The sequence below is a fragment of the Hippopotamus amphibius genome, chromosome 11 (genome assembly GCF_030028045.1).
Source record: "Hippopotamus amphibius kiboko isolate mHipAmp2 chromosome 11, mHipAmp2.hap2, whole genome shotgun sequence".
NCBI lineage: Eukaryota > Metazoa > Chordata > Mammalia > Artiodactyla > Hippopotamidae > Hippopotamus > Hippopotamus amphibius.
The window spans coordinates 29,119,396-29,146,237 of NC_080196.1; the positions used below are offsets into that span (position 1 = coordinate 29,119,396).

A 26,842-nucleotide genomic window follows, 5' to 3' on the forward strand; every position below is an offset into this window, starting at 1 on the left:
AATTTCCTTAAAGATTGTATTTTCATGAGAGTCTATTTAAGGTAACACAAGTAGGTTTTACTTTTATGAAAAAAATTTAATGATAATTTTTGTGACCCTGTTCTTTGAACATAGCACTATTCAACCAAGCATACAAATGTTCTTGCTATTGATAAGCCTCAGTAGTTAAAACCACTTCCCAGGAGAAACTATAAATAAAAGGTTTCTCTGTTTCCTTATTTGAAAACACCTGACGTGAAGAAGAAGATCTGTTGGCACATTTTCCCCCCAGGAAACTCTCTACCATGAAGATTCATCTCTTTTTCTTTATTCTACTCTTTTGGGTCACAATTTTACCAGGTAACATGGAAATATTAATGGGCATATCTGTGCTAATGAATTTGAGGAGGCATCAGTTTTTTCTTATTAAAAGTATGGTAATAACATAGGGATTAAAAGGTTTTTATGCTAAATGCAATGTGGTACTCTGGATTGAACGCTGGAACAGAAAAAAAAAGACAATAGTGGGAAAACTGGTGAAATGTGAATAAAGTCTGTAGTTTAGTTAACAGTATTATAGCAACAGTAATTTTTTATTTTAATAAATGTACCATGATTAAGTGAGCTGTTACCATAAGGGGAAGTTGGTCTCTATTTTCTTTGCAACTCTTCCATAAATCTAAAATGATTTCAAAATAAAAAGTGTAAAACACCTGCAAGATCAATTCATTAGTCTCATCACTTTCATCCTGAAAAAATTAGTTAGAATGGGTTCTTGCTGGAAAAAAAATATTCTTTAGCATAATCAACTGGTAAGATGCTTCAGTATTAGAGAGAGATCTATTTACCCTTTCCTTCTTTTTAACTTATGCTAGTATACTACTTCCAGTCTAGGAAGACTTTCCTAATATTCTGTCCTTGGTACTACAGGCAAATCATGTCCCTTGTTGGCCTTTCTTAAGATCACATGAATGTAGAGTGTAATAACTTGTACATTAGCTATATCTTTCATGAGATTTTTCCCCCTCAAGGATTATCTCTTCTCATTAGATATGTAACAAAATTCTCTTCTCCTGAACTAATGTGTAAGTATGAATTGTACAGAAATAAAATAATACGTTTTGGAGATGGAGAGATCATTGAGTTTATTCCCTTCTCCTGAAAGAGTTTAAAGTGAAAGCTGAGCTCAAGTCTGCCCAGTTTATAATACTGGCACTGCAATTAGATTCAATCACTAACTCTCAGGAAAATACTCCTTTGTAGTGCCTGGCTGACATTTTTAGGACAAATGAAAATCATAATAGAGGCCCAGGAGAATGAATTAACTTATTCTTTCACTATGAATATTATAAAGTCTACCATGACAATCTAAAAATTTTTACATAATAAACTGATAAATTATCATTAAAAGGTTGCAAGTGGAGAAAATTCTATATAGGGACAAAACATCAATGAAGTAACAAAGTAATACAGTTAATTGTTAATTTAACTAAGAAAATAACTTCTACCTCCATTCAAATATTGTTAAAAAAGGATCTCCGGATATTTTTCCAGATCTAGAAAGAGCCAAAAGGAAATTCTACACAGATTCATATTGCTTTTAACATGTGATAAATCTTTTTAAACTTCTTTTAATTTTAACATAACTAAAATTAATAGATCACTATACCAAGTGTTTTTATGTTTTTTCCTTATAACAGCTATATCAAGTGCCCTTAATAATGACTAACGTTATTGATGTATTTATCAACAAATTTTAAAATGATGTGTTCTGTAGACTTAGAAATCATAAGCCACTTGGGAGAATACAGTGGCATAGATTATAACATCAGTGTTATTAACTTTTTGCATATTTTTTCTTATATTTTCAAAGTGAGGCCATTGTTCTTGTTAATCACACATGTACCAAACTTTTAGAGAACTCCTACCATTAGTGATAAAAATATATATGTAAAAGTAAAGAAATAAGATACAAATTTTCTTCACAAAATTACAAAAGGTGTATGTGAAATATAAACACTTTGAGACAATAATAAAGCAATAAGAATGTTGTCTTTCACCTTGTAGTTCACCAACATATGGTAGTTGAACTAAATTGGATAAAATTAAATGTCTTATATATGACACAGAGTTCCTCAGTTGTTTTTTGTATTTCACCTTCGGATGGTGAAAGTTCTTACTCAGAAATGAGGTACAAAAACTCATTCTTTTGCACTCAGTTACAGATGAAAAGATGTCTGGATAAAAGTCCTTACATTTTCTATGTAGGGATATTTCCACTGAAGTCACTTAGCTTTCTTTCTTCTTCATGTTCTAGAGATTATAAAGGCACCAAATGTCTAGAAATGAAACATTGTTTAACTGTCACCTATTGTTTTACTCTGTCAAATTGAAAACTCTTATTGCTAACAATCACTTTTCTTTAAGCCTGCCATGTACTTTGGATATAGAATAGTATAGTTTTGTACTGAAAGGGTAATCATGATTTTTTCCCATTTCCAAGAAGGTTAACGATAGTCTACTGAATAAAACAGCAAGTCAGTGAAAACAAAAACAAGTTATGGGTTGAAGGGATATTTTAGGAGATGTTATGCCCATTTTTAGGTTATATATTAAGTAGAGTTTTATGTATTGTTTAAATAAATTCCTTAACAGGTGAAAATGTTATAGATGCCATATGAACGATACCACGCAGTGCTTTGTGACAGCAATGGAGAGAGGACTTTCTTGAAAGTGATCAACAGAGATTTCAGAGAGAAGATAGTATCCGAACAGCATATCTGAGGACAGAGACAATATATGTTAGACTTATCACAGCATTGCTAGAACAGTGGTTTTCAATGGGGGCAAATTTGCCCCCACGGAGACATCAGGCAGTGTATGGAAACCTTTTAAGTTGTCACAACTGGTACTCCTGCCATCTAATGGGTAGAGGCCAGGGATGCTGCTAAATGCCCTTCGCTGAATAGGATCACATTCCACAGCAAAGAAGTGTTCAAAAGGTCCATAGTACTTAGGGTGAGAAGTCCTGCCTTTGGGACTGTCACAGAGTTTGACAAGAAGTGGGCTTAATAGTTGAATGAGTGGATGGATGCTTACAAAGACAAGTATTGGTGATCCAAAGACACAAGCTTTGGGAATACTCATATTTAGAGGTCAGAATGAGGAGAAAGAAGATGATAATGCTTTTAGAAAAGTGAAATAAGACAAGGAATAAAAAGGGGTGAGGTCCATGGAGGGCAGAATATTGGACAATAGTGTTGAATGTGACAGAACTCTTGTCAGAATGAGTATAATTCAGATTTCTATCACTGGCAAATCATTTATGGGCTTGATAATAGTAACTCCGCAGATATTGTAGAATACGTAATGACATTTAGAAGTTAGCATTTAAACTAGGCAGGGTAACTATTGTATTGGCTGCAAATTGTGTCAGATCTGCACTGCTTCAGTTATAGTGAGAAGACAGCGTATTCTAATACAAGAGCTAGGTTTTACACCAGCTATTTATACCAACAATATGGATAAAGTAGTTCCAAGTCTAGGGATCCACTAATAAGTATCACTACTCACCACCAACTGTTGGAAATGTAGACAGAATATTTAGGCAGAAAGGCATGGCCTTTAAAGGAACTATTGGACACCAGACCTTAATTAATGGCAGAAACTAGTGGCAAGATTAATTTGCTTTCATACCATTAATACACAAAAATATTTGAGTCTGACCTTTGGCCAGCTACCTGAAAAATTTACAATTCTCCCACACCAGTTCTCCTTATTCTCATCATGTTTTAAGGTGAATACTTATCAAAAGTGATGTTTATGTTTTAAAAGACTCCAAAATAAAGGGTTTCTGAAAGTACATAGGTCAGTGCATAACGTGAAATATGAAATTAAAATAGATTGGCTTAGAATGGATCTTTTTTTACATTTTTAAAAAATTTTTATTGGAGTAGAGTTGCTTTACAATGTTATGTTAGTTTCTACTGTACAGCAAAGTGAATCAGCTATATGTGGACATACATCCCCTCTTTTTTTGGATTTCTTTCCCATTAGTTCTGCATTGTAAATAAGATCGTCTATATCATTTTTTTCAGATTCCACGTATATGCATTAATATATGAGATTTACTTTTCTCTTTCTGACTCACTTCACTCTGTATGACAGTCTCTAGTTCCGTACACGTCTCTATAAATAACCCAATTTCATTCCTTTTTACAATTGAGTAATATTCCATTGCATATATGTACCATATCTTCTTTATCCATTCCTCTCTTGGTGGACATTTAGGTTGCTTTCATGACCTAGCTATTGTAAACAGTGCTGCAGTGAACACTGTGGTACATGTATCTTTTTTAATTATGGTGTTCTCTGGGTATATGCCCAGCAGTAGGATTGCTGGGTCACATGGTAGTTCTATTTTTAGTTTTTTAAAGAACCTCCATACTGTTCTCCATAGTGGCTGTATCAGTTTACACTCCCACCAACAGTGCAAGAATGGATCTTATAATCCAACATCTCCCAATTCCCCAATTATTCCAAACTATCCTAAATAATCAGCTTCTAGTGAGACTCAACCTCCAGACTGCGAGATAAAACATGGAGTTGGAGCACTGGAAATTTTAGAAATCGTGTCATGGTCAAAAATGGACCCATCTTCTAGTCATTCTCCTTTTTTTTTTAAATCAATGATGACATCAAACATATGTCTAAGTTAGTTTATTTCTTTGGGAGAAGTAAATCTCAAGATATACAAGGGAGTTGTAGGAATTCAGACAAATTGTCTAATATTGCCACTCCTGACATTAAAGAAAAGTAAAATCAAGCTGCAGTAGAAATCTCTTGAAGGAGAACTCATTCAGTCTAAATGCTGTGTGTGAGAGCAGGAGATAAATTATGTGGGCTTTTATTGCTGACTTGGATGATTCTGTTTCTCTCCAGTCACTTGTAAAAAAGCAAGCCGGCACACCTAACCGAGATCCAAGACACTTTCTAATTTCCAGAATTGACCTCACATCAACAAAGGACAGTACATTCACTTAAACTTCCTCAGTAAGAGTTTCACAATCATAAATCAGAAAGGGGCTTTTTCTTTTGCCCTACTCTATGCTCTTTTGCATAGAGTAGGGTTTTCTCCTTTTAAAATATGAGTGTGTCATAGCTAGATTGCTAATTTCAGCCATTGTTTCCTTCTTCCAGCCAGAAAAAGATATCCTCATTATGGTAGCTTGGATTTGAGGAGACAGTGCAGAAGGGGTAATGGTCGATGTAAACTTGAATGCCAAGAGAATGAAGTTAGGATTGCTTATTGCATAAGACCTGGAACTCAGTGCTGCTTGCAGAAGTAAAGATGACGGAAGAAAAGAAAGAGACACATTCTCCGAGAAGAAAGGACCAGGGTTACTAAGTGTTCCTTCACATCCTTTCAGCACACCCTTCCAGGCCTGTGTATTGCTGTTGTACATAAAGAATTAAATAAAATTTAACAGTGGACTATACAGAAGAGGTTCTATGTCACACACGTATCTGGTGCCTTTCTATTGCATTTTCTTTTGATCTCTCGGTACCAGAAATAAGCATGGCTTATTTTATGGACATTCTTCAAGAACTGTTCACATTTCTATGTGCCCTGTGCTAGTTGACATCAGCAATGTTGGGAGAACCCCTAGGTTGGAGGTATTGACCCATCTCTTTTCTGAGATACAAGCCTCCAATAGAGATGTGCTGTTATTTTATGATTGAATGCTGCTTATAGATTATCTCATGAAAATATAGAAATCCACTGAGTGTGTGAGTCAAGACATTGAGAGTGCAGATCCTTCTCTTGAGCGAGACAAAGCTGGAGTGAGAGGATGACAGAGTGTAAGAACAGAAGACCAGAGGAAAATCACAATCGGCTCCAGTTTCTATCCGTATTTTTTGTGTAGTGGAAAAAAATCTGCATCAGGAAATTGAAGAGGGAGTGAAAAGGGAAGAAAATAATTTTGTAAAGGAGAAGAGATGACATATAATTAAATATTTGACCAAGGAAGTCAGAAACTATGACTAACAGCTGAACTCAGCTCCTCTGCCCTGAGAGGTGACCCTGTCTGAGGAGACACACACAGCAGAAGGAAGGAGGGCGAATCTTCCCCCTTCAGCTCCACTTCCTCTCACTGCTTCCCCTGAAGGTCCACAGTAGTTTTCCCCACAATCCTCTCAACAATACATCCGTATCATACATTTTCTACTCAAAAAAATGCAAATTCTGCTTCTTTTATGCATTTAAGAATGCAATTTAGTAGTTTGTATCAATTCAGGATTCTTTGTAAAAAAAAAATCATCAAAACCACAACAGAGTAATAAGAAAAAAATATCAAATTTTACACTTTAAATATATGCAATCTATTGCATGTCAATTATATCTCAATAAAAGTTCTTTTAAAATTAGAAGAAGAAACAAACACAGAGTAATAAAAGTTAGAAATTTCCCTTCCTCCCAAAATAAAATTAAATAATCCTTTGGTCATTTAAGTAAAGAAAAAGGAAATCTATTGAGTGGATACCTGTGGGCCAGACTTGGACTCAAAAGGATACAAGTACTTCCAGGCGCCAGCTACTCTCTTGATATTTTTGTTATGGTATCTCATCCCATACTCTAAATGCAAATATGAGATCTAAGGGTCTATGTTCATACTAAGCATTATCTATTACAGTGAAATGCATGAGGAAATAATTTTTCCCTATTTGGATAAAATTTCTAGGTATATTTCTACCACTAGGGACTGTTTAATTCTTAGTTTTTTTTTCAATAAACATGAGTTCCCATTGTGAAACAATTATGTGCTAGGCATGCATTGGAGGCTTACATGCATTGTTTTTCACATTTTAATAGCTTAAAATAGACTTTGATTATCCAGTGCGTTGCCTTGCAGTGTAAATATCCTCAAAAGTATTTTTACAATATTCATTTAGAAAGAGTTTCTCAACCTCAGCATTATTTATATTTTAGTCCAGACAAATCTCTACTGTGGCAGCTGTCCTGTGCATTGTATCTTCAGCAACAAGACGTTTCTCCACATCCCTAGCCTTTACCCACTAGATGCTGATGGCACCCTTTCCCCTAATTATGACAACCAAAAATACCTACCTGCGTTGCTAAATAACCCCTTCAGCAGGCAAAGTCACTCCTGCTTTAGAGCCACTGGTTTATAATTAAGCACTGTTTCTCACAGAAATTTTAAAATAAAAATGGAAACAAACAAACAAATCAGCAGCGTTTTTAGATATTCAATACATTTTCTGTGTTTTATGAGAACAAAAATCTATTTGAATTTTTCGAATGCTATTATAAATGAGCTAGAGATGGTGATATATTGGTGGCTTCAGAAAAAAAATTAGCCTAACTTTTGAACGATCAATAAGCCACATTGAGAAGGAAATTAATAAAATTAAATACTTGAGATGAAAGTTTGATTATTACTGATATTTATCCTACCTGACCAGATACTGGGGCATCATTACATCAAAGCTTGTAAAGTAAAATCGAGAAGCCTAATACACTATTAACATGCAGCAAATAAGAATTCATTATCTTAGTGACCACCAAGAAGTGGTAGGTAGTGAGAAGTTTCTTAGAAGACACTTGAGATATCCCTGCACGTGAACTAGTCTATATTGGTAGACCCTCCATCTTTCAGTGCTTGAAGGAGAAAACCAAAACCATCTAAAATTTTGATTTTCCCTCCTTGTGTAGCCCAGTGTATATTCAAGCTACCAGCCACTGCCTTCAGCACAAGGGACAAATCTGACAATCTTGAAGAAAGTAAACCATGAGCTTCAAGTATGAAATTAATATTCTTGCCTGCAAAAATCTTTTGTGTGTGATATGAACTGAAAATTCTAGAAGCCCCTTTCCTTTAATGAAGTTCTGCAGCCAGTTTTTTTAAAAAAGAAAGAGGTGTCACCGATTATTCATATTGACCTCAGAATTTAACAAAAAAAAAGAAAAGAAAAAATAATAAGCTTGGGACACATCAATAAACAACACAAACAATAATCCCTATATTTGTGGAGCCGTGTTTTTGAGGTAGAGACAAATACAAACAGTAAACAGCAAATAAGCAAATTATGTTAGAAGATAAACAGAGCTAAGGGACCCCAAAATGCTGTTGGGCTATAATAATTTAAAACATGATTTTTCAGGGGTTCCTACTGAGAAAGGATACATTGGAGCAAAAAATTGAAAAAGGCAAAGAAGTGATCACGGGAACATACCTAAGATTTGTGAGGAATCCCAGTGGGGCAAGGGTAGCTGGAAAAGAGTGACTCAGGAGAAGAATCCTGGGTGAGCTGGTCAGAAAGGAGATGTATAGAGAGATTACCCAGAGCCTTTTAGGAACTAGAAAGGATCTTGCCTTCTATTCTGAGAGAAATCCAGTGGGTTTTAGCCAGAGGAAAAACATGATTTGAATTTTGTTTTAAAAAGACATCCCTCAGAAAATAGAAAAATGGTACAAATCAACTGGTGTGCAAGGCAGAAATAGACACAGATGTAGAGAACAAATATATGGACACCAAGTGGGGAAAGCAGGGAGGGTTGGGGGGAATGAATTGGGAGATTGGGATTGCCATATACACATTACTAATAAGAAAAAAATATATCAAATTGTACACTTTAAATATATGCAGTTTATTGTATGTCAGAAAAAAAAAAAAAAAAGACATCCCTGAAGCGCTTTCATGATTAGGAAACACTGAGATAACATGGGCAATACATTATGGTAGCTCAGTCCAGGATGGTAACAATAAAAACAGTGAGGAATGGTGGGATTATGGATGTGTGAAAAGTAGAGTTAGTCAGGTTTTATGAGAGGTGTTTTTCCTTTAAGCTATTTTCTAATCTGCCTTATTCTGTTCTTCACCAGACTTCTTAAAAAGTAGCCTAGACTCGTGGTCTCCACTCTATCACATCTTATATACTTTTCTCCCCAATGCATTTACCCATTTCAATTAACTGAAAGTCTTCTTGCAAATATTATACATGTTTTCCCAAAAGCAAAGCCAAAGATTTATTTTAATTCTGCACATGTCAGAATTCTGCACATGACTAGATTTGGTCATTATTTTGACAATTATTAACTGACATCTCCATTTTGATAGTCTCTTGAATGCCGGGGCCTCTAGCGTTTTGTCCCTGAATCTCCTTTCGTCTTGTTTTATACGCCTTCCCAAGATTCTCTTGTTTACTACAATGACTTCTACCGACAAGTATTTTTCTCAATATCTTTCCCAAACCGCAAAGCTGTATTTATTACCAGTTATGGAACTTACATATTTGGCTGGCTTCCAAATTATTTAATCCTGATATGTCAAAAATAGAGCTCATCTGACAAAGTTTAAAGTCTGTCCTTTTCCTTTTATCCTCTGTTTCAATAATTGTTATTATCAACTCCACAGCATTAAAGGCTAAAACATCATTGCTTCTCTGCTTCCCAGCAATACTCTTCTCCCAAATCCAAAATTTATGAAATTGGGGCTGCTTCTAATTCATAAATATCTCCTAACTTCACTTTCTCCTCTTTATTTTAAATCCCATTAATTCAATTATATTTCTCATTATTTTCTATTAGAATATTTTAAAAATTGTCTAGCCTCTCTGCTACAAAACTCCACTCCCTTAGAAAATGGTGTTTAAAATCCATCTAGTTTCACCTCTTCATTCATAATAATACTCAGTTCCTCAGTTTTGTAAGTCTTTTGCCACCTGTACCCATTCTGACTCTGTATTTTTTGAAGTCTGTGTCCACGTCTCTTCAGTTATGCTAAAAGTGATACCTTCTGCATATATCATAAATTCTTTCAAAAAACTGTATCCATGTTTAGGAGATATGCCCATATCTAATCTATATCTGTATCTATACATATATCAGTTGGTTTTATGAGTAAAATGGGAATGGTTATGCCTATTTCATAAGGTTATTGTAGTATTAAATCAGATGATTATATTAATAACCTGTTTAGTAAAGAACCTGAAACCTAAAGAACACTTAGTGAAGCATAGCTGTTAATAATGGTTATGGTAGTAGTAGCTATGGCAGTATTAGTGAAAAATAGACCTTTCCAGGAAGAGCTCTTTATTTTGCCATGAAGATATTTTATTATATCTCAGAATTGCCTTTACAAGTGATATTATATTTTTTTCACTTCTATGTCATCATCTCCCAACTGGCTGTCTTCTGGGGATGGAAGTTTAATTATTTTATTTATTTATTCATCTGCATCTAGCATAGTGTTGAGTATAACATTGCTTACTAAATGTGTGTTGTGTGAATCAGGAGAGAAGGTATTCTCTCATTTAACAGTGAAAGTGAAGAAAAGTTGCTGAGTTAATAAAAGTTTTTTTTTAAACTTGCCACAAATCTATAAATCATTCATTCTAATGACAAAAAAAAAAAGAAAAAAAAACTTACTTTACTCGTTTGTAGGCTACAAACTAGTTCCATTTGTGTTATCTCATTTAATTGTCACACAACCCTTTGAAGTACGCAGTTATTATTTAAGGACGTTTTACAGGTGAAGAAACTAGCACAGGAGTTGTCATTTCCTCAGCTGACATAGGAAATAACTGATGGAGACTGTAATAATGTCCAGAGATTTTCAGTATATAACACCAGTTAGATTTCTTTCTATGGTGACATATTTGTTCACTCAGCCATTTTGTTAGTTATTTACACATTTATCAAGGATGTTATGTTTCAAGCATTTTGCTACATGCTGAAATGAATCAGTGAACAAGTCAGAGAGCCTCTTTGATGGAAGGCAGCTTTAAGACTAGAGGTTTGTGCTTGCACTGTAGCAGGGCATAAGCATTAAAAACAATGTTTCACCGGGGGTCAGTTTTAAGGGTGAATGCAAAAGGGAAGTAAAAGCAACGACTATGAGAATAACCTGATTTTGAAGCCTTGTTCATTTTTTAACACTGCAAAAGGAGTTTACATGTTTTATCTCATTATAGCTTTTCAAGTTTCACAAAACCCTCAATTTCATGAGGAAATTGAAATCCAATGGACTAAATCATTTGTCCAATATATACCAGCTAGTAAGTAGAGTACACAGGATTGAAAGATAGTACTCTCTGGTTCTAGAAGATCAGACCCTTTCAAAATACAGTATTATCCAAACCTCCAAACAACCTATGGCCTTGCTCCTACCTTGACTTCAACTTGGACCCGGTGAGAGTAGACATCTTCCAAACCCTCCAAACCCTACTCTTCTTTTTTTTTTTTTATTTATTTTTTTTGGGGGGGTACACCAGGTTCAATCATCTGTTTTTATACACATATCCCCGTATTCCCTCCCTTCCTTGACTCCCCCCCCCCCGAGTCCCCCCCACCCTCCCCGCCCCAGTCCTCTAAGGCATCTTTCATCCTCGAGTTGGATTCCCTTTGTTATACAACAACTTCCCACTGACTATTTTACAGCTGGTAGTATATATATGTCTGTGCTACTCTCTCGCTTCGTCTCTGCTTCCCCTTCACCCCCTGCCCCCTCCCAAACCTCGAGTTCTCCAGTCCATTCTCTGTATCTGCATCCTTATTCTTGTCACTGAGTTCATCAGTACCATTTTTAGATTCCGTATATGTGAGTTAGCATACAATATTTGTCCTTCTCTTTCTGACTTACTTCACTATGTATGACAGATTGTAGTTCTATCCACCTCATTACATATAGCTCCATCTCATCCCTTTTTATAGCTGAGTAATATTCCATTGTATATAGATGCCACATCTTCTGTATCCATTCATTTGTTGATGGGCATTTCGGTTGCTTCCATGTCCTGGCTATTGTAAAGAGTGCTGCAATAAACATGATGGTACAAGTTTCTTTTGGGATTATGGTTTTCTTTGGGTATATGCCCAGTAGTGGGATTACTGGATCATATGGTAGTTCTATTTGTAGTTTTTTAAGGAACCTCCAAATTGTTTTCCATAGTGGCTGTACCAACTTACAGTCCCACCAACAGTGCAGGAGAGTTCCCTTTTCTCCACACCCTCTCCAACATTTGTTGTTTCCAGACTTTGTGATGATGGCCATTCTGATTGGTGTGAGGTGATACCTCATTGTGGCTTTGACTTGCATTTCTCTGATGATGAGTGATGTTGAGCATCTTTTCATGTGTTTGTTGGCCATCTGCATGTCTTCTTTGGAGAAATGTCTATTTAGGTCTTCTGCCCATTTGTGGATTGGATTATTTGCTTTTTTGGTATGAAGCTTCATGAGCTGCTTGTATATTTTTGAGGTTAATCCTTTGTCCGTTGTTTCATAGGCAATTATTTTTTCCCATTCTGAGGGTTGCCTTTTAGTCTTGTTTATGGTTTCTTTCACTGTGCAAAAGCTTTTAAATTTCATGAGGTCCCATTTGTTTATTCTTGATTTTATTTCCATGATTCTAGGAGGTGGGTCAAAAAGGATGTTGCTTTGATGTATGTCATAGAGTGTTCTGCCTATGTTTTCCTCTAGGAGTTTTATAGTGTCTGGCCTTCCATGTAGGTCTTTAATCCATTTGGAGTTTATTTTTGTGTATGGTGTTAGGAAGTGTTCTAATTTCATTCTTTGACATGTTGCTGTCCAATTTTCCCAGCACCACTTATTGAAGAGGCTGTCTTTTTTCCATTGTATACTCGTGCCTCCTTTGTCAAAGATAAGGTGCCCATATGTGTTTGGGCTTACTTCTGAGTTCTCTATTCTATTCCATTGATCGTCCTTTCTATTTTTGTGCCAGTACCATACTGTCTTGATCACGATGGCCTTGTAGTATAGTTTGAAGTCAGGAAGCCTGATTCCACCAACTCCATTTTTCCTTCTCAAGATTGCTTTGGCTATTCGGGGTCTTTTGTGTTTCCATACAAATCGTAAGATCTCTTGTTCTAATTCTGTGAAAAATGCCATTGGTATTTTGATCGGGATGGCATTGAATCTGTAAATTGCTTTGGGTAGTACAGTCATTTTCACGATGTTGATTCTTCCAATCCAGGAACATGGTATGTCCCTCCATCTGTTTGTGTCATCTTTGATTTCTTTCATCAATGTCTTAAAGTTTTCTGCATACAGATCTTTTGCCTCCTTAGGCAGGTTTATTCCTAGGTATTTTATTCTTTTGGTTGCAATGGTGAATGGGAGAGTTTCCTTAATTTCTCTTTCTGCTCTTCCGTTGTTAGTGTATAGGAATGCAAGAGATTTCTGTGCATTAATTTTGTATCCTGCTACTTTACTAAACTCATCAATGAGTGCTAGCAGTTTTCTGGTAGAGTGTTGAGGGTTTTCTATATATAATATCATATCATCTGCAAAGAGTGACAATTTGACTTCTTCTTTTCCAATTTGGATTCCTTTGATTTCTTTTTCTTCTCTGATGGCTGTGGCTAAAACTTCCAAAACTAATTGAATAATAGTGGTGAGAGTGGACACCCTTGTCTTGTTCCTGTTCTTAGAGGGAATGCTTCCAGTTTTTCTCCATTGAGAACAATGTTGGCTTTTGGTTTTTCATATATGGCTTTGATTATGTTGAGGTAATTTCCTTCTATGCCCATTTTCTGGAGAGCTTTTATCATAAATGGATGTTGAACTTTGTCAAAAGCTTTTTCTGCAACTATTGAGATGATCATATGGTTTTTATCCTTCAAGTTGTTGATATGATGTATCACGTTGATTGATTTGCGTATATTGAAGAATCCTTGCATCCCAGGGATAAACCCCACTTGATCATTGTGTATGATTTTTTTAATGTGCTGTTGCAGTCTGTTAGCTAGTATTTTGTTGAGGATTTTTGCATCTATATTCATCAGTGATATTGGTCTGTAGTTTTCTTTTTTTGTGACATCTTTGCCTGGTTTTGGTATCAGGGTGATGGTGGCCTCGTAGAATGAGTTTGGGAGTGCTCCGCCTTCTGCAATATTTTGGAAGAGTTTGAGAAGGGTAGGTGTTAACTCTTCTTGAAATGTTTGATAGAATTCGCCCATGAACCCATCTGGTCCTGGGCTTTTGTGTGTTGGGAGATTTTTAATCACTGCCTCAATTTCTGTACTTGTGATTGGTCTGTTCATGGTTTCTATTTCTTCCTGGTTCAGTCTTGGAAGATTGTATTTTTCTAAGAATGTATCCATTTCTTCCAGGTTATCCAATTGATTGGCATATAGTTGCTTGTAGTAGTCTCTCATGATCTTTTGTATTTCTGAGGTGTCCGTTGTGACTTCTCCTTTTTCATTTCTAATTCTGTTGATTTGCATCTTCTCCCTTTTTTTTCTTGATGGAGTCTGGCTAATGGTTTATCAATTTTGTTAATCTTCTCAAAGAACCAGCTTTTAGTTTCATTTATTTTTCTTATGGTTTCTTTCCTTTCTTTTTCATTTATTTCTGCTCTGATCTTTATGATTTCTTTCCTTCTGCTCACTTTGGGGTTTCTTTGTTCTTCTTTCTCTAGTTGTTTTAGGTGTAAGGTTAGGTTGTTTATTCGATCATTTTCTTGTTTCTTAAGGTAGGACTGTATTGCTATAAACTTCCCTCTTAGAACTGCTTTAGCTGCATCCCATAGGTTTTGGGTTGTTGTGTTTTCGTTGTCATTTGTTTCTAGATATTTTTTGATTTCCTCTTTGATTTCTGTAGTGATTCCTTGGTTGTTTAAGAGTGAATTGTTTAGCCTCCATGTGTTTGTATTTTTTGCAGTTTTTTTCCTTTGATTGATATCTAGTCTCATGGCGTTGTGGTCTGAGAAGATGCTTGATATGATTTCAATTTTCTTGAATTTGCTGAGGTTTGATGTGTGACCCAAGATGTGATCTATCCTGGAAAATGTTCCGTGTGCACTTGAGAAGAAAGTGTAGTCTGTCGTTTTTGGATAGAATGTCCTATAAATATCAATTAAGTCGAGATGGTCTAATGTGTCATTTAAAGCTTGTGTGTCTTTATTTATTTTCTGTTTGGATGATCTGTCCATGGATGTAAGTGGGGTGTTCAAGTCTCCCACTATTATTGTGTTACTGTCGATGTCCCCTTTTATAGCTGTTAGCATTTGCCTTATGTATTGAGGTGCTCCTATGTTGCGGCATAGATATTTACCATTGTGATATGTTCTTCTTGAATGGATCCCTTGATCATTATGTAGTGTCCTTCCTTGTCTCTTGTAATAGTCTTTACTTTCAAATCTAATTTGTCTGATATGAGGATTGCTACTCCAGCTTTCTTTTGACTTCCATTTGCATGGAATATCTTTTTCCATCCCTTTCCTTTCAGTCTATATGTATCCCTTGGTCTGAAGTGGGTTTCTTGTAGGCAGCATATAGAAGGGTCTTGTTTTTGTATCCATTCAGCCAGTCTGTGTCTTTTGGTTGGAGCATTTAATCCATTTACATTTAAAGTGATTATTGACATGTGTGTTCCAATTCCCATTTTCTTAATTGTTTTGGGTTTTATTTGTAGGTGTTTTCCTTTTCTTGTGTTTCCTACTTAGAGAAGTTCCTTTAGCACTTGTTGTAAGGCTGGTTTGGTGGTGCTGAATTCTCTTAACTTTTGCTTGTCTGGAAAGCTTTTGATTTCTCCCTCAAATCTGAATGAGATTCTTGCTGGGTAGAGTATTCTTGGCTGTAGGTTTCTCTCTTTCAGGACTTTCAGTATATCCTGCCATTCCCTTCTGGCCTGCAGAGTTTCTGTAGATAGGTCAGCTGTTATCCTGATGGGTTTTTCCTTATATGTTGTTTGTTGCTTTTCTCTTGCTGCTTTTAATATTTTTTCTTTGTGTTGAATTGTCGTTAGTTTGATTAATATGTGTCTTGGTGTATTTCTCCTTGGGTTTATTCTGTATGGGACTCTCTGTGCTTCTTGGACTTGGTTCATTATTTCCTTTCCCATGTTGGGGAAGTTTTCCACTAGAACCTCTTCAAATATTTTCTCAGACCCTTTCTTGCTTTCTTCTTCTTCTGGGATGCCTATAATTCGAATGTTGGTATGTTTAAGGTTATCACTGAGGTCTCTGAGACTGTCTTCTAATCTTTTTATTCTTTTTTCTTTTTCCTGCTCTGTGGCAGTTGTTTCCCCCATTCTATCTTCCAACTCACTTATTCGTTCTTCTGCCTCAGTCATTCTGCTGGTTATAGCATCTAGAGTATTTTTAATTTCAGTTATTTTGTTATCCATTGCTGTTTGTTTTTCTGAGTTCTTATGAACTGTTTCTTGTACTTTCTCTATTTTGTTATCGAGATTTTGTATCATTTTTACTATCATTACTCTAAATTCTTTTTCAGGCATTTTTCCTATTTCCTCTTCATTTATTTGGTCTTGTGGGTTTTTTTCCTGCTCCTTTGCCTGCATGGTGTTTCTTTGTTTCCTCATGGTTGTCCAAACTTTTGGTGTTGCTTGTCCTGGTGATAGAGGTGTTTATAGAAGACTGTCCAAGCCTCACACTAATGTCCAAGTATTGGATTAAACGAATATTAAGTCTATGAAACACATACATGTATAAGACACACAATTACTGAATCCATTAGGACATAAGGCTCTAGAAGGACCTGACAGAACCCCAGTGTGCTATCAGATATTCAAAGAGAAACCCAGCAGAAATTGACAACTGAAACAGAACAAATCAGAGACAAAAGCAAAAGCAAACAAACAACAAATAACACCCTACACATACAAACATCAATCCAGGGAGATTTTGTAAGCTAGGATCAAATATAGAAATGAGCTGGAGTACCACCAGAGAGAATGGAGATTCTCAGAATGTAATTAGACAACTGTACTAAGAACTAAGATAAAGACAAAAGCCTAATATTAAATACCAAGGCAGTGCGTCATCTGGAGAATAGAGCAAGGAGTCTGAGCAGACCGATAGTGCTGCTTATACGTATGTTAAGATAAAATACATTTAAAATGGCTGGAAGAAAGGGGAACAGAAGAGCGTAATGTGGTTGGAAATATGCAAATAAAAAGAAAGCAATAGAAATGTATAAAAGATAGGGATGAAAGGAAAGTATGAAAGATATTTTGTCTGTACTACCAAAAACTTAGCTAGATATAGAAGTATATAAAAAGGCAAAAAAAAAAAAAGAATAAAAATATCATTAAAAAATTATGTTATAAAACTTGTAGATCCCTTAGGGCTAAGATCGTATTTAATAAATCAAAAAAAAAAAAAAAAGAGAGAGAGAAAGAAAAAAAAAAAATCCAGAACTGATCCCAGAATGGACCAGTTCAATAGGTATTGATACTACTATTTCTGTTTCCTTAGCGTCTCAGCTGTAAGTGTCCTTCTCCTTGCCTTGGGTTTTTTTTTGCGTTATTCTGTGACCAGCAGAGGTTCCTTTATTGTTCGTCTGTAAGCTTCGGTGTGTGGGGAGGGAGAGGGTACAATAGTGGCTCCTTCTCCTGGGAGTGAGTGAGCAGTGGCGCACTGTTGTTTCAGTCAGGCTTGGAGGTACCTGTTGCAGAGGGCGCTGGTGGCTCAGGCGTAAACAGAAAGTCTTAAGAGTTGGGGCTCTCTCGGGGTTTTTTTCTTTTTGATGCTGTTTTTTTTTTTTTTTTTTTCTCTCTGCAGCCTCCCTGCTGCTGGAGTTGCAAAGGGTTTTAATCTAGCCCCACCCGAGTGCCTGAGGGTGCTTGTTATCCCTGAGCGCCTTAGGTGGCCCGCAGGGCGTCTCTCCACTGCCTGTTGCAGAGGCCCCGAAAGAGAGGGAGAGGCTACGTGCGCTGTTCCTCCCCCCCACCCGTGAGCCTGCAGCCTCCAGCCACCATCATGGCCGGGCAGCTCTCAGGGACGGGTACTCCTCTCCGCGGACCTCCTCCCTCCTGTCCTCTCGGGCCGTCTCCCTACTGGCAACAATGTTTCTCACCCTGAACCAGCTCTCCGGTTCCCACGCTCCCGCTCCTGACCCTCCGTTCAGCCGCAGATCAATGTCTTGTTCCGGGAACGCTGAGCTGCACTGCGGACCCTCCGTATGTTTCTCACTCCCTCCCGTCTGCCACAGCTCCGCCACTTCACCCTCTTTGAGCCCTCGTAGATGCCTCCCTACCGGCTATGTCGGGCTCCCCGCAGCCCTTTCTGGTGTCCGAAGCCGTCTGCTGGTGTTCAGCTGGTTCTCTGTGGGAATGACTGCGTCCTTCCGTGCATTCCCAATGCATCTGTGGAGAGGGATGCACTCCACGTCTCTCTACTTCGCCGCCATCTTTTCTCTCCAACCCTACTCTTCTTACTTTCAGCTCTTCCCTTCTACTTGGCCTGAGTGTCAGGAGGTGGGCAGAGGAGTCATCTCCCCAGAGGTGGGGAGATACATGCCAGGCATTTCTCCTGGGAGGATGAAGAAGCCCCTATAGAACTTGGGAAAACGAATATTTAGTAAACTCTATGGGAACCACTGAGCTTTGAACTGTTGGTTTTCTAACAAAGTTGTCCATATGCATGGGCAAGCAGGACTTGTCATGTTGCTGTTCACCATAATCATAGCTCTTCACTCTGGCCCAGACTCCTAAAAATCTTTTCAGAACATACCCTTCTTATGGGGCCTCCAAAGTAGTGTTTGCATTTCTCTTATCATGAAGTTTTATCTTCAGTAGCTTCATTTCTCCAGTTATGTTTAAAAAGTGCAGATGCATTAGTAGATGAAAGAGATGCCACGTGTCCTCCCTCCAAACAGTTACTTATTTTTGTTTCTATGTGGCATATATCAGCTAGTTCCAATCACCTCACATGAATGCTCATGTGCTCATGGGTGACATTTGCATAGCATTGTACAGTTTATAACATATAACATAACTGATTTTCACAACAGCGCTGTGAGGATGTGTTTTTCTCATTCACAGCTTCCACATGACATAGCTGTGATTCTAAATTGATATCTTCTTTGCAAATAACTAAGAAGTGTGATGGAATCGATTTTTCAATGCACCCTTTGTTTCCAGATCATATAGTTCCATACATTTCTTTATTACTTAAAACATTTCTACTCTTTGCAAAAATAAGAAAGTAAAAACAACATTAGACTATTTTAATGTTACTCATGGTCATTATAAATCCACACATCTCTTCTGAATGTAACATGTCTTAATCAACATGGATTTGATGGGTTGACAAGATATCATGGTCTCAGGAATGTTGATTAGCTTAAAAAGTACTATCCTGGCAAAAGAGTCTTAAAAAAGCAAAATACAATCATGCAGCACATTCTTTCTTTCTTTAAATTGTATCAAATATGGCTGTAAAATAACTTTACATTTGATCAGTGGTCAGAGATTCTCTCATCATGAATTAGTTTCCCATTCCCAAAGGAGGTACATGTGTTCACATGGCAAAATCCTCCCCAAAATCTCTTGTACTTCAAGCTTAACTGCCTTCTCTCTGCTAGTAACTTTATTAACAACAACAGAGTTAATATATTTGAAGTCTTCTCCAGATTCTCTACATTTGAAGTTTCTGTCCAGTTCTCAATCTGATGCTCGGAGAATGCTAGATACTCAAATAAACACCTGTCCCATGGAATGAAATGAAACACCATTCTGAATTTCAACTAGATTCTAGGCAGACAATTAGGTTCTATGAAGTTATATAACTTTAATCTAAATTCAATTCCATTAATTCTCCAAATTTTAATGAAATTATTCTGCTGTATTTTTCCTGATACACACATATGCAAAATTTAATATTCAAAATAATATGTGTGATAACTATGTTTATTATATTCTGTAGTGCAGATGGGTGGAATGACTTATCGAGGATAAGTAAGTACTATGATAAAATTTGGAGAAAAGGAATAAGCCTGACTTCAAAATATCTTCTATTCTAGAGCATTGGTTACAGTACAATTGAATCATTAAGAAAAATAAAATCTTAAAGTACCAAAAAATTTGATTCTGGTTAATATAATTTAACGTAAACACACAAAACTGAATTTGGACTCTCAGAATATCTTTCTCTGCATTGTCCTAGGTAACTCACAACAAACTAGAAGGTTAAAAGGGGGCTCCACTTTCTACTAAACACAATGCACGACAAAACTGTGTTTCTATGTGCATATCTAAGGTAGTTTAGTTTTTAATAAATTACTCTATAAGTATTTTCATGCCTCCTGTGCTGCAATTATTGCGGATATATTGGGTAGGAGATAACAAAGAATCAGAAGAAACCATGACTATCACATAGGGTTTATATTTTGGCTGCAGGAATAAAGTATCATAACACATGTTTCAGAAAAATACATATAATTAAGTACTAAATTGTGTTATGTAGACTGTTGAAAGGAACACATCCATTTGCTCTAGTACAAGGAAAAAATTTAATTAAGAGTAAGATCTGGAGTGGACAAGAAAGTAGTGAACAAATGATACTGTAAAGAGGAAATAAGAATGTTTAAAAAATTGAGAAAACATGAAAATGAAAACATAAAGTAAGAAAAAAAGATAGGGGAGTAAGAGCCCCTAGAAGCCACCTGGAGTTTAATACTGCTGTGAGCTGTAAGGGAAATATTTGTATCTTGGTAACCTTCTGAAACAGCTGATAAATTGTGCTATAAAACCACCTGACATCCCAAACACTCCATCTCCTACACACATGATCTCATGACTAGAACAGGTTGTTTTTAATTTTTAGTAAAAACTCCACCGAATGAAAAATTAGATTGGTGACCTTAGATGTCTTTCTGATTGCAGCCAGAAGTGAACTTGAACCAAAGTATAGATTTGAGAGATGCCAAGAAGTAAAAGGAGTATGTAAAACATTTTGTGATGATGTTGAGTATGATTATGGATACTGCATTAAATGGAGAAATCAGTGCTGCATATAAACTCTGAAAGCCAGAAGTACGACTGAACATCAACGTTTGGAACGGAGATGCATCTTATTGACTCAAGAATAGGTAAAAAGAAAATGTTTGCAGTGTTTAATGGTAATATGTACTTTTAAATCTTAAATACCACTGTGTACATAAATAAAAATAATTTACGGTCTCTAATCTGTCTACTCTTTTTACACTTTCTTTGTATTTCAGATGGATGAACATATTACTTAAGCAAGGGAACAGAATCTAATTGTGCTTATAATCTCATTTTGACCACTTTGCCGCTCATACATTCTTCCTACTTATTTGAGTTGCTCTGTTTCCTCACTAAATAGATGTGGGTGCCCTTATTGCCATCTTTACTGTGGCAATCATGGTGGTCTTCATATATCTTTTTTTCCAGATCAAAATCTCTCTGTAGTCTTAATTCTTTCCTAAAAGAAAATGCATTTTTTTCTCTCTATCAAATGTGAAACCTTTTAATCTTGGCTTGCCTAATGATTTTTTGGTATGTATTTAACCAATTCCTGTGAGATGATGCAGTTTAATAGTTCTCAGTAGGCAATTAAATCATATTCATGGCACAGCAAAAGGATAAACAGCAAGGTCTTAGTGAGAGAGACAGAGACAGAGAGAGAGCTCCTTTTATCCATGCAATCCTTTATTCAAAGGAAATCCCGCAAATAAGCTCAGGGATTCTTTTCCAAGCAATTTAGGACTTGTGTTTGGCAAGCTCAGTCTGCTGTCCCCAAAGAATATGTTACATGAAGGAATCTTTAATTTTGTTGGAGAAGAAATTGGAATCCCACAAACTATGTAGAGTCTTACATAAGGAAACTTAGAAAACTGATGAGTAAGCCCGAGCAACTACTCAGAACACCTGTCTCCAAGATCCACTATGAAATCTAGCAGGCTTAGTTTTGTCTAAGAGGGTGATGCTGGAGAAATTTGTAGGAGTGAGTTCAGTTTTCAAAAATAGCTCCCACCATGATGTTCACAGTTAGGCTAATAAAGATGAAGACACATGAAAAGCAATGACCATGTGGTAGCAAAAATGAGGCCACCTGAAGACCATATCATTTACCCTAGAGATGCTCACTGAGGAAAGGGTGACTTTTGCATTTTCCAAAGTTGTGCTACTGGGGACCAGGAATGAGCAGATGGCATTTAGTTTAACAAGAGATGCTTAATGTCACATACACCTGTGTGCTTAAAATTGTTGCGGCTACTCTACCCGAAATATTTGTTATACTGTTTACATGAATGTTGATACAGCTTATGATTCCATTTAATCAAGACAAGTAACGAATTTCTGGACTAGCTACTTCAAAGGAGAACATATTAGCCATCAAGCAGAACACAGAAGCCACAGCAGGACCCTTCAGGGAACAAGAGAGACCTGTAGTCTGCAAGTTTGAAAGTAGAATGTCTGCGGCTCAGAGACAAATTGTTCAAGAACTTTCACCCACATAGTTTTTATTATGTTTCCACAGATAACTGTGGAAGCTGGGGAGTTAGTTTAAAAACAAGGGTAATAAAATTTTCTAAATGAAAACTGGAGGTTCAGAGATCAAAAACTCAAAACCATTACCCAGTAGACTGCCGAGGAATCATTAACAAAATTAACATCCTTGAAAACTGCTAAGCCGTGGATGACAGCATGCAGGTTTTCTTTAATTTTTTTGAGGTATGTTGGTGAAGTTCTTCAGCTATAGTCCTGTTTAATAAGCCACAGATTCAATGATCTTCTAAGATTTAGAACAAAACTATAGTTTACCACACAGGTAAACTATAAATACAGATATGTTCCTCATCCCAAACTCTAGTGAGTTTCACATATATAATGTCATTGTTTCTTGCTTTAAGAAACCACATCAGCCATAGGGCTTTGTTATTTGGAACGTTCACCTTCTTTGTAGCACATCTTTCTTCAATAAAAGTAACATATTTTTTGGATTTCTTTTCTTGAAACCTATAGAAGGTCATTCTTGAAGTTGTGTCCAGATTACCATGTGTGATCCAAGTAAATATAGAGCTAATCAAATGGTGCTGATAAAGAATCCAGGATTAATTCAGCAAGATATGGCTAAACTTGGAACTAAGGACATAAACTCTGACAGGGTGAGTGCCTTCTTAGCTGATGTGCTCTAGGGCATTGATACTCAAAGCATGCTCTACAGACCAAGAGCATTTATACCGCAGGAGATCTTGTGAGCCATGGGGCATCTCTGCCCCGCCCCATAACTACCTGAGCCAGAATCTGCATTTTAACAAGAACCCAGGGGATTCACATGCAAATTGGTGCTCAAGAAACACTATTTTAGCCATGCATCAGAGCTGTATCCACCTACGAATCAATCTCTGTCTTCCTCCTTCCCTCCCCTTTCCTTCTTTTCTTCTCTCCCTCTCTCCCCTTTAAAGCATTTCTCCTCATCTCTCAACTAACCTGAAATTTCCCCTGTGGGAGTTTCTGGTTTTGTCCGTGTGTTAGACATTGTTTGGGGATGTGAATGTCCCCTGAAGTACACATGTATTGTGAGATAAAAGGAAACTCCTTCCGTAAACTCCCACATGGCTCAGTGTGTCGTATGATTGGATTGTTCCTTAACAAAGTACAGAATCTAAGCCAAGGCCAACGGGAAGCGGGCAGGAGAGGACAGATACATCTCAATGATCAGTGTTCTGACAGTGGGTCAGATTGTCAAGGACAGGCTCTCCTTATTTGCGGTTGGACCTGAGAGATAGGAGTTTCAGCAGATTCAAAGGGAGAATAACTGAATGAAACGATGTGGAGAGTCAAAAACACGGGGAACAATGAATAGGCAGCTCAGAGAGACACCTTATCCAAGGCACCACGTTTTCCCTCATGGACCACTGCAGTAATCTCCAAAATCCCCTCCCTCCCTGACTCTGCTCACACGCCCTTCCAAACAGTTCTCCCACGGGGCACTAGAGTGAATTCCTAAACACTTAACCAACTTCTATCAAACATAAAATAAGATCCATCACTTCTCCATGGCCTGAAAAGCCCAGTAGAGATGGAACCCCTGATGCTCCCTGACCTCCGCCCCCTCCCACTTGTCCATTTCTCACTGAGTGTCAGTCTCTTACCTGCTATTTGCTCCTCACACACACTATGCTCTCAGGAATATTTAACCTTGGCCCTCTGCATGAGATACCCTTTGCTGGTCACCTCCTTCTCAGGATGGTGGAAGTCATCCTTGGATCATTTAATACAATGCCTCTCTTGGTAATCACACTCTTTCCTAATACTCTATGGAACTTTATAAAGAGCAATTTCATATCTGAAAATTAAACTCCAAGCATGGCTGTCACCACACTCAACTTAGTTGTACCAACACATAGTGAGAACTCAGTAATTTTTAAAGTTATTAATGAGTCATTTCCTTGTCAGATTCACACATTACCTCCTTTAATATGCAGTACAAGTCAATAAGTTTGATATTAGAAGTCACCATTTTATAAATAAGGAAATTGAACCTCAAAAAGCGAGGTAACACATAGTAAAAGCAAACCTAACATTCAACTCCAAGGCTTTCTAGTGTCAAAGAATTGGCTCTTTCTATATCCTAAAATCAGTCAGCCTGATCAAAGGGTCCCAGATGGAGGTGACCTGTCAAGGGTATGAGTGCTCAAAAGTAGGGAACTGCATTAAATGAACTTGGAAATACTTTATAAATTTTGTTTCTTCATTTCCAAGTGTCTGCGGACAATTTTCAAATGGGTAGACGCTTGTATTTGACAGTTATCTACATTCTTTTGTCTGGTTCCAGTTCCTAAAAAAAATTCTTACTGTGTAATCTCAAATTAGAAGCTATTTTCTCAGGTGTATTATGATTTTTGGTAATTTTTAACAAAATAGGGACTTTGCAGTAAGGTCCTCTATGGTGGAGAAGCGGAAAAAAGAACTGGACTTCACCTTTGACATCACTGAGGGATATATTTCTATAAGGACTATGGGAAAGATAAATATTCTCAGATTTTATTATTTAATTTTTTAGTTGTTTTATTCCTACTCTTTTTTTCTTTCCATCTCTAAGTATACTATGTGTATCTACATGTATACATGTTCACACTTCACAGGTGGTCTCCTGACTCATGGTACATGTGAAATATCAAAGGATGAAATTCCCAGTAGAACACTGGCTTATGAATCCCATAGCACAGTAAAAAGTAGAGAACAGGAAACAAAAGGGAGAAAGCATTAGCTGCGTCAGATTAAGTACTCATCTTGCACCACTGAATCTTCACAACATCTATGGCAAGGTGATGAATTTTATTACCACCACCCCTAGGAAACCTGAGATTGGGATGGAAACACTCTTTGCCCAAGGCTCACACAGCCTGAAAGTAGTAAAGTGGCATTCAAACTCATTCAGTCTGTCCACACTATTCCATACCCTGCCTTAGTAGAGAGCTTGGATACACCCATCCAGGGGTACTGATGTTCTCCTGGGCTTGGTGGGAAGAAAAATGCGCTTCCCTCCACATTTCAGGCATCACTTAATCAGAGCAAAAGAAGTGATGAGACTCGTTAAGTGGAAGAAATGATGTAAATGACATCATTGACAAATGATGATGCCTGACAAAAACAGAGAGTATGACTGAATGGTATCAGACCTGGATAAACACCAGAAAGATTTAAGGGTATTTATTTAAAAGTGCAATTTTCTGAACCGTATGCCTGAATCACAGGAAGAGACAATTCATTGGTGGTTTCCAGGACAGTGTATTTTTTAACTTATCCCATTTGATTCTAAAAATTATGAAGTTCAGAGAATCACTGATTCACACAATCCTTCTGCTTTTGCTGAGCATGAATTCACCTTTTTCTTTTGGAGTTCGTTATTTATCATTTACTAAAGCTTAGACAGCTTTAGTGCTGTTATAAACAGAGAGAAAATAGAGGAGCTCATTATTGCCTTTCAGAAATTTGTTCATTCACAGATTCATTGATTCTAGTGCAGCGGTTAAGAACATGGGTTGAAGAATCAGACTGCTTTTGGTTAGGACTCATCGTTTTCACTGTGGAGGGCCCATGTTCGATCCCTGATAGGGGAACTAAGATCGCTGAAGATACGTAGCGCAGCCAAAAAAAAAAAACGGAGAAGAATCAGACTGCTTTGCAGTGTAATGTCAGCAATGGTAATTACTAGTACGGTGACTTTGAACAAGTTATTAAATGAATGACTCTAATCCTCATTTACCTCCATATGAAATGATGACCGAAAACATGGGGCAATGATTGGCAGTAGTGTCTACTTCGTAAGCTGGCTGTTATGTGTAATAGAGATAATAAATATAAAGGGTTCGAGTAGTAACTGATATTTAGTAAATATTCAATAAGTACTTACTATTACTTACTGGCCATCTAGTAAGAACCAAGCCTTTGGCTAATTATAAAAAATAAAAATAGCTAGTGGAGTTGTAAGCAATATTTATGCATACAATCTATATACATTTCAGGACATTTCTCTCTCACCATTATCCTTAATACAAGCCATATTTAGAGTGGTGATTCATAATTATTTGTTTAAGCTTAGGAAGACAGAGCATTAGTTCCCCTTAATCATATTCCATAACCAAGAAAAGGGAGAGAAATGGGTGATTACTCTTTGTGAGTTGGTCTCTGATCTCTTAAGATTAGGATTCTGGGACTCATATTTAAGAATAAAAAGTAAGGAGATGAATCAGAAAAAAAAAAAAGGATTAGGATTCTGACATTCACTTTCTCAGAAATGACATTTTCTAACATTTTCTGGGTAGATAAACCATAAATACTACAATTGCTACTATAACTTTACTTCAATCCCCATTCAGTAGGTGTGTGTTAAATACCTATTCTGTCCTAAGCTCCACTGTAAAGTTGTCAAGATCCCTCCCTCATGGAATTTACATTCTAATGAGATGTAGCAGTTAGTAGTAGTAGTAGTAATAATTGTATCCAACTGTGTGAATAAATATTTTTTAAAAAGCTGACAAGGAATCTAGCTAATTTCAGGAGAAAGACAAATAAAGAACACCAAAAATAAATTTCAATGAAG

General features: G+C 36.8%; 2 protein-coding genes across 2 annotated transcripts; both read left to right on the forward strand.

Annotated features, from left to right (window-relative positions):
- Positions 1 to 265: 265 nt before the first annotated feature.
- On the forward strand, positions 266 to 5,496 carry LOC130830746 (beta-defensin 110-like). Its single transcript, XM_057698031.1, has 2 exons — positions 266 to 339; positions 5,179 to 5,496. The coding sequence occupies exons 1-2, from the start codon at positions 285 to 287 to the stop codon at positions 5,325 to 5,327; spliced, it is 204 nt and encodes a 67-aa protein (XP_057554014.1). The 5' UTR covers positions 266 to 284; the 3' UTR covers positions 5,328 to 5,496.
- Positions 5,330 to 20,783, forward strand: LOC130830869 (beta-defensin 110-like). The gene is made up of 2 exons (XM_057698181.1): positions 5,330 to 5,378; positions 20,650 to 20,783. The coding sequence occupies exons 1-2, from the start codon at positions 5,330 to 5,332 to the stop codon at positions 20,781 to 20,783; spliced, it is 183 nt and encodes a 60-aa protein (XP_057554164.1).
- The last annotated feature ends 6,059 nt before the right edge of the window (positions 20,784 to 26,842 follow it).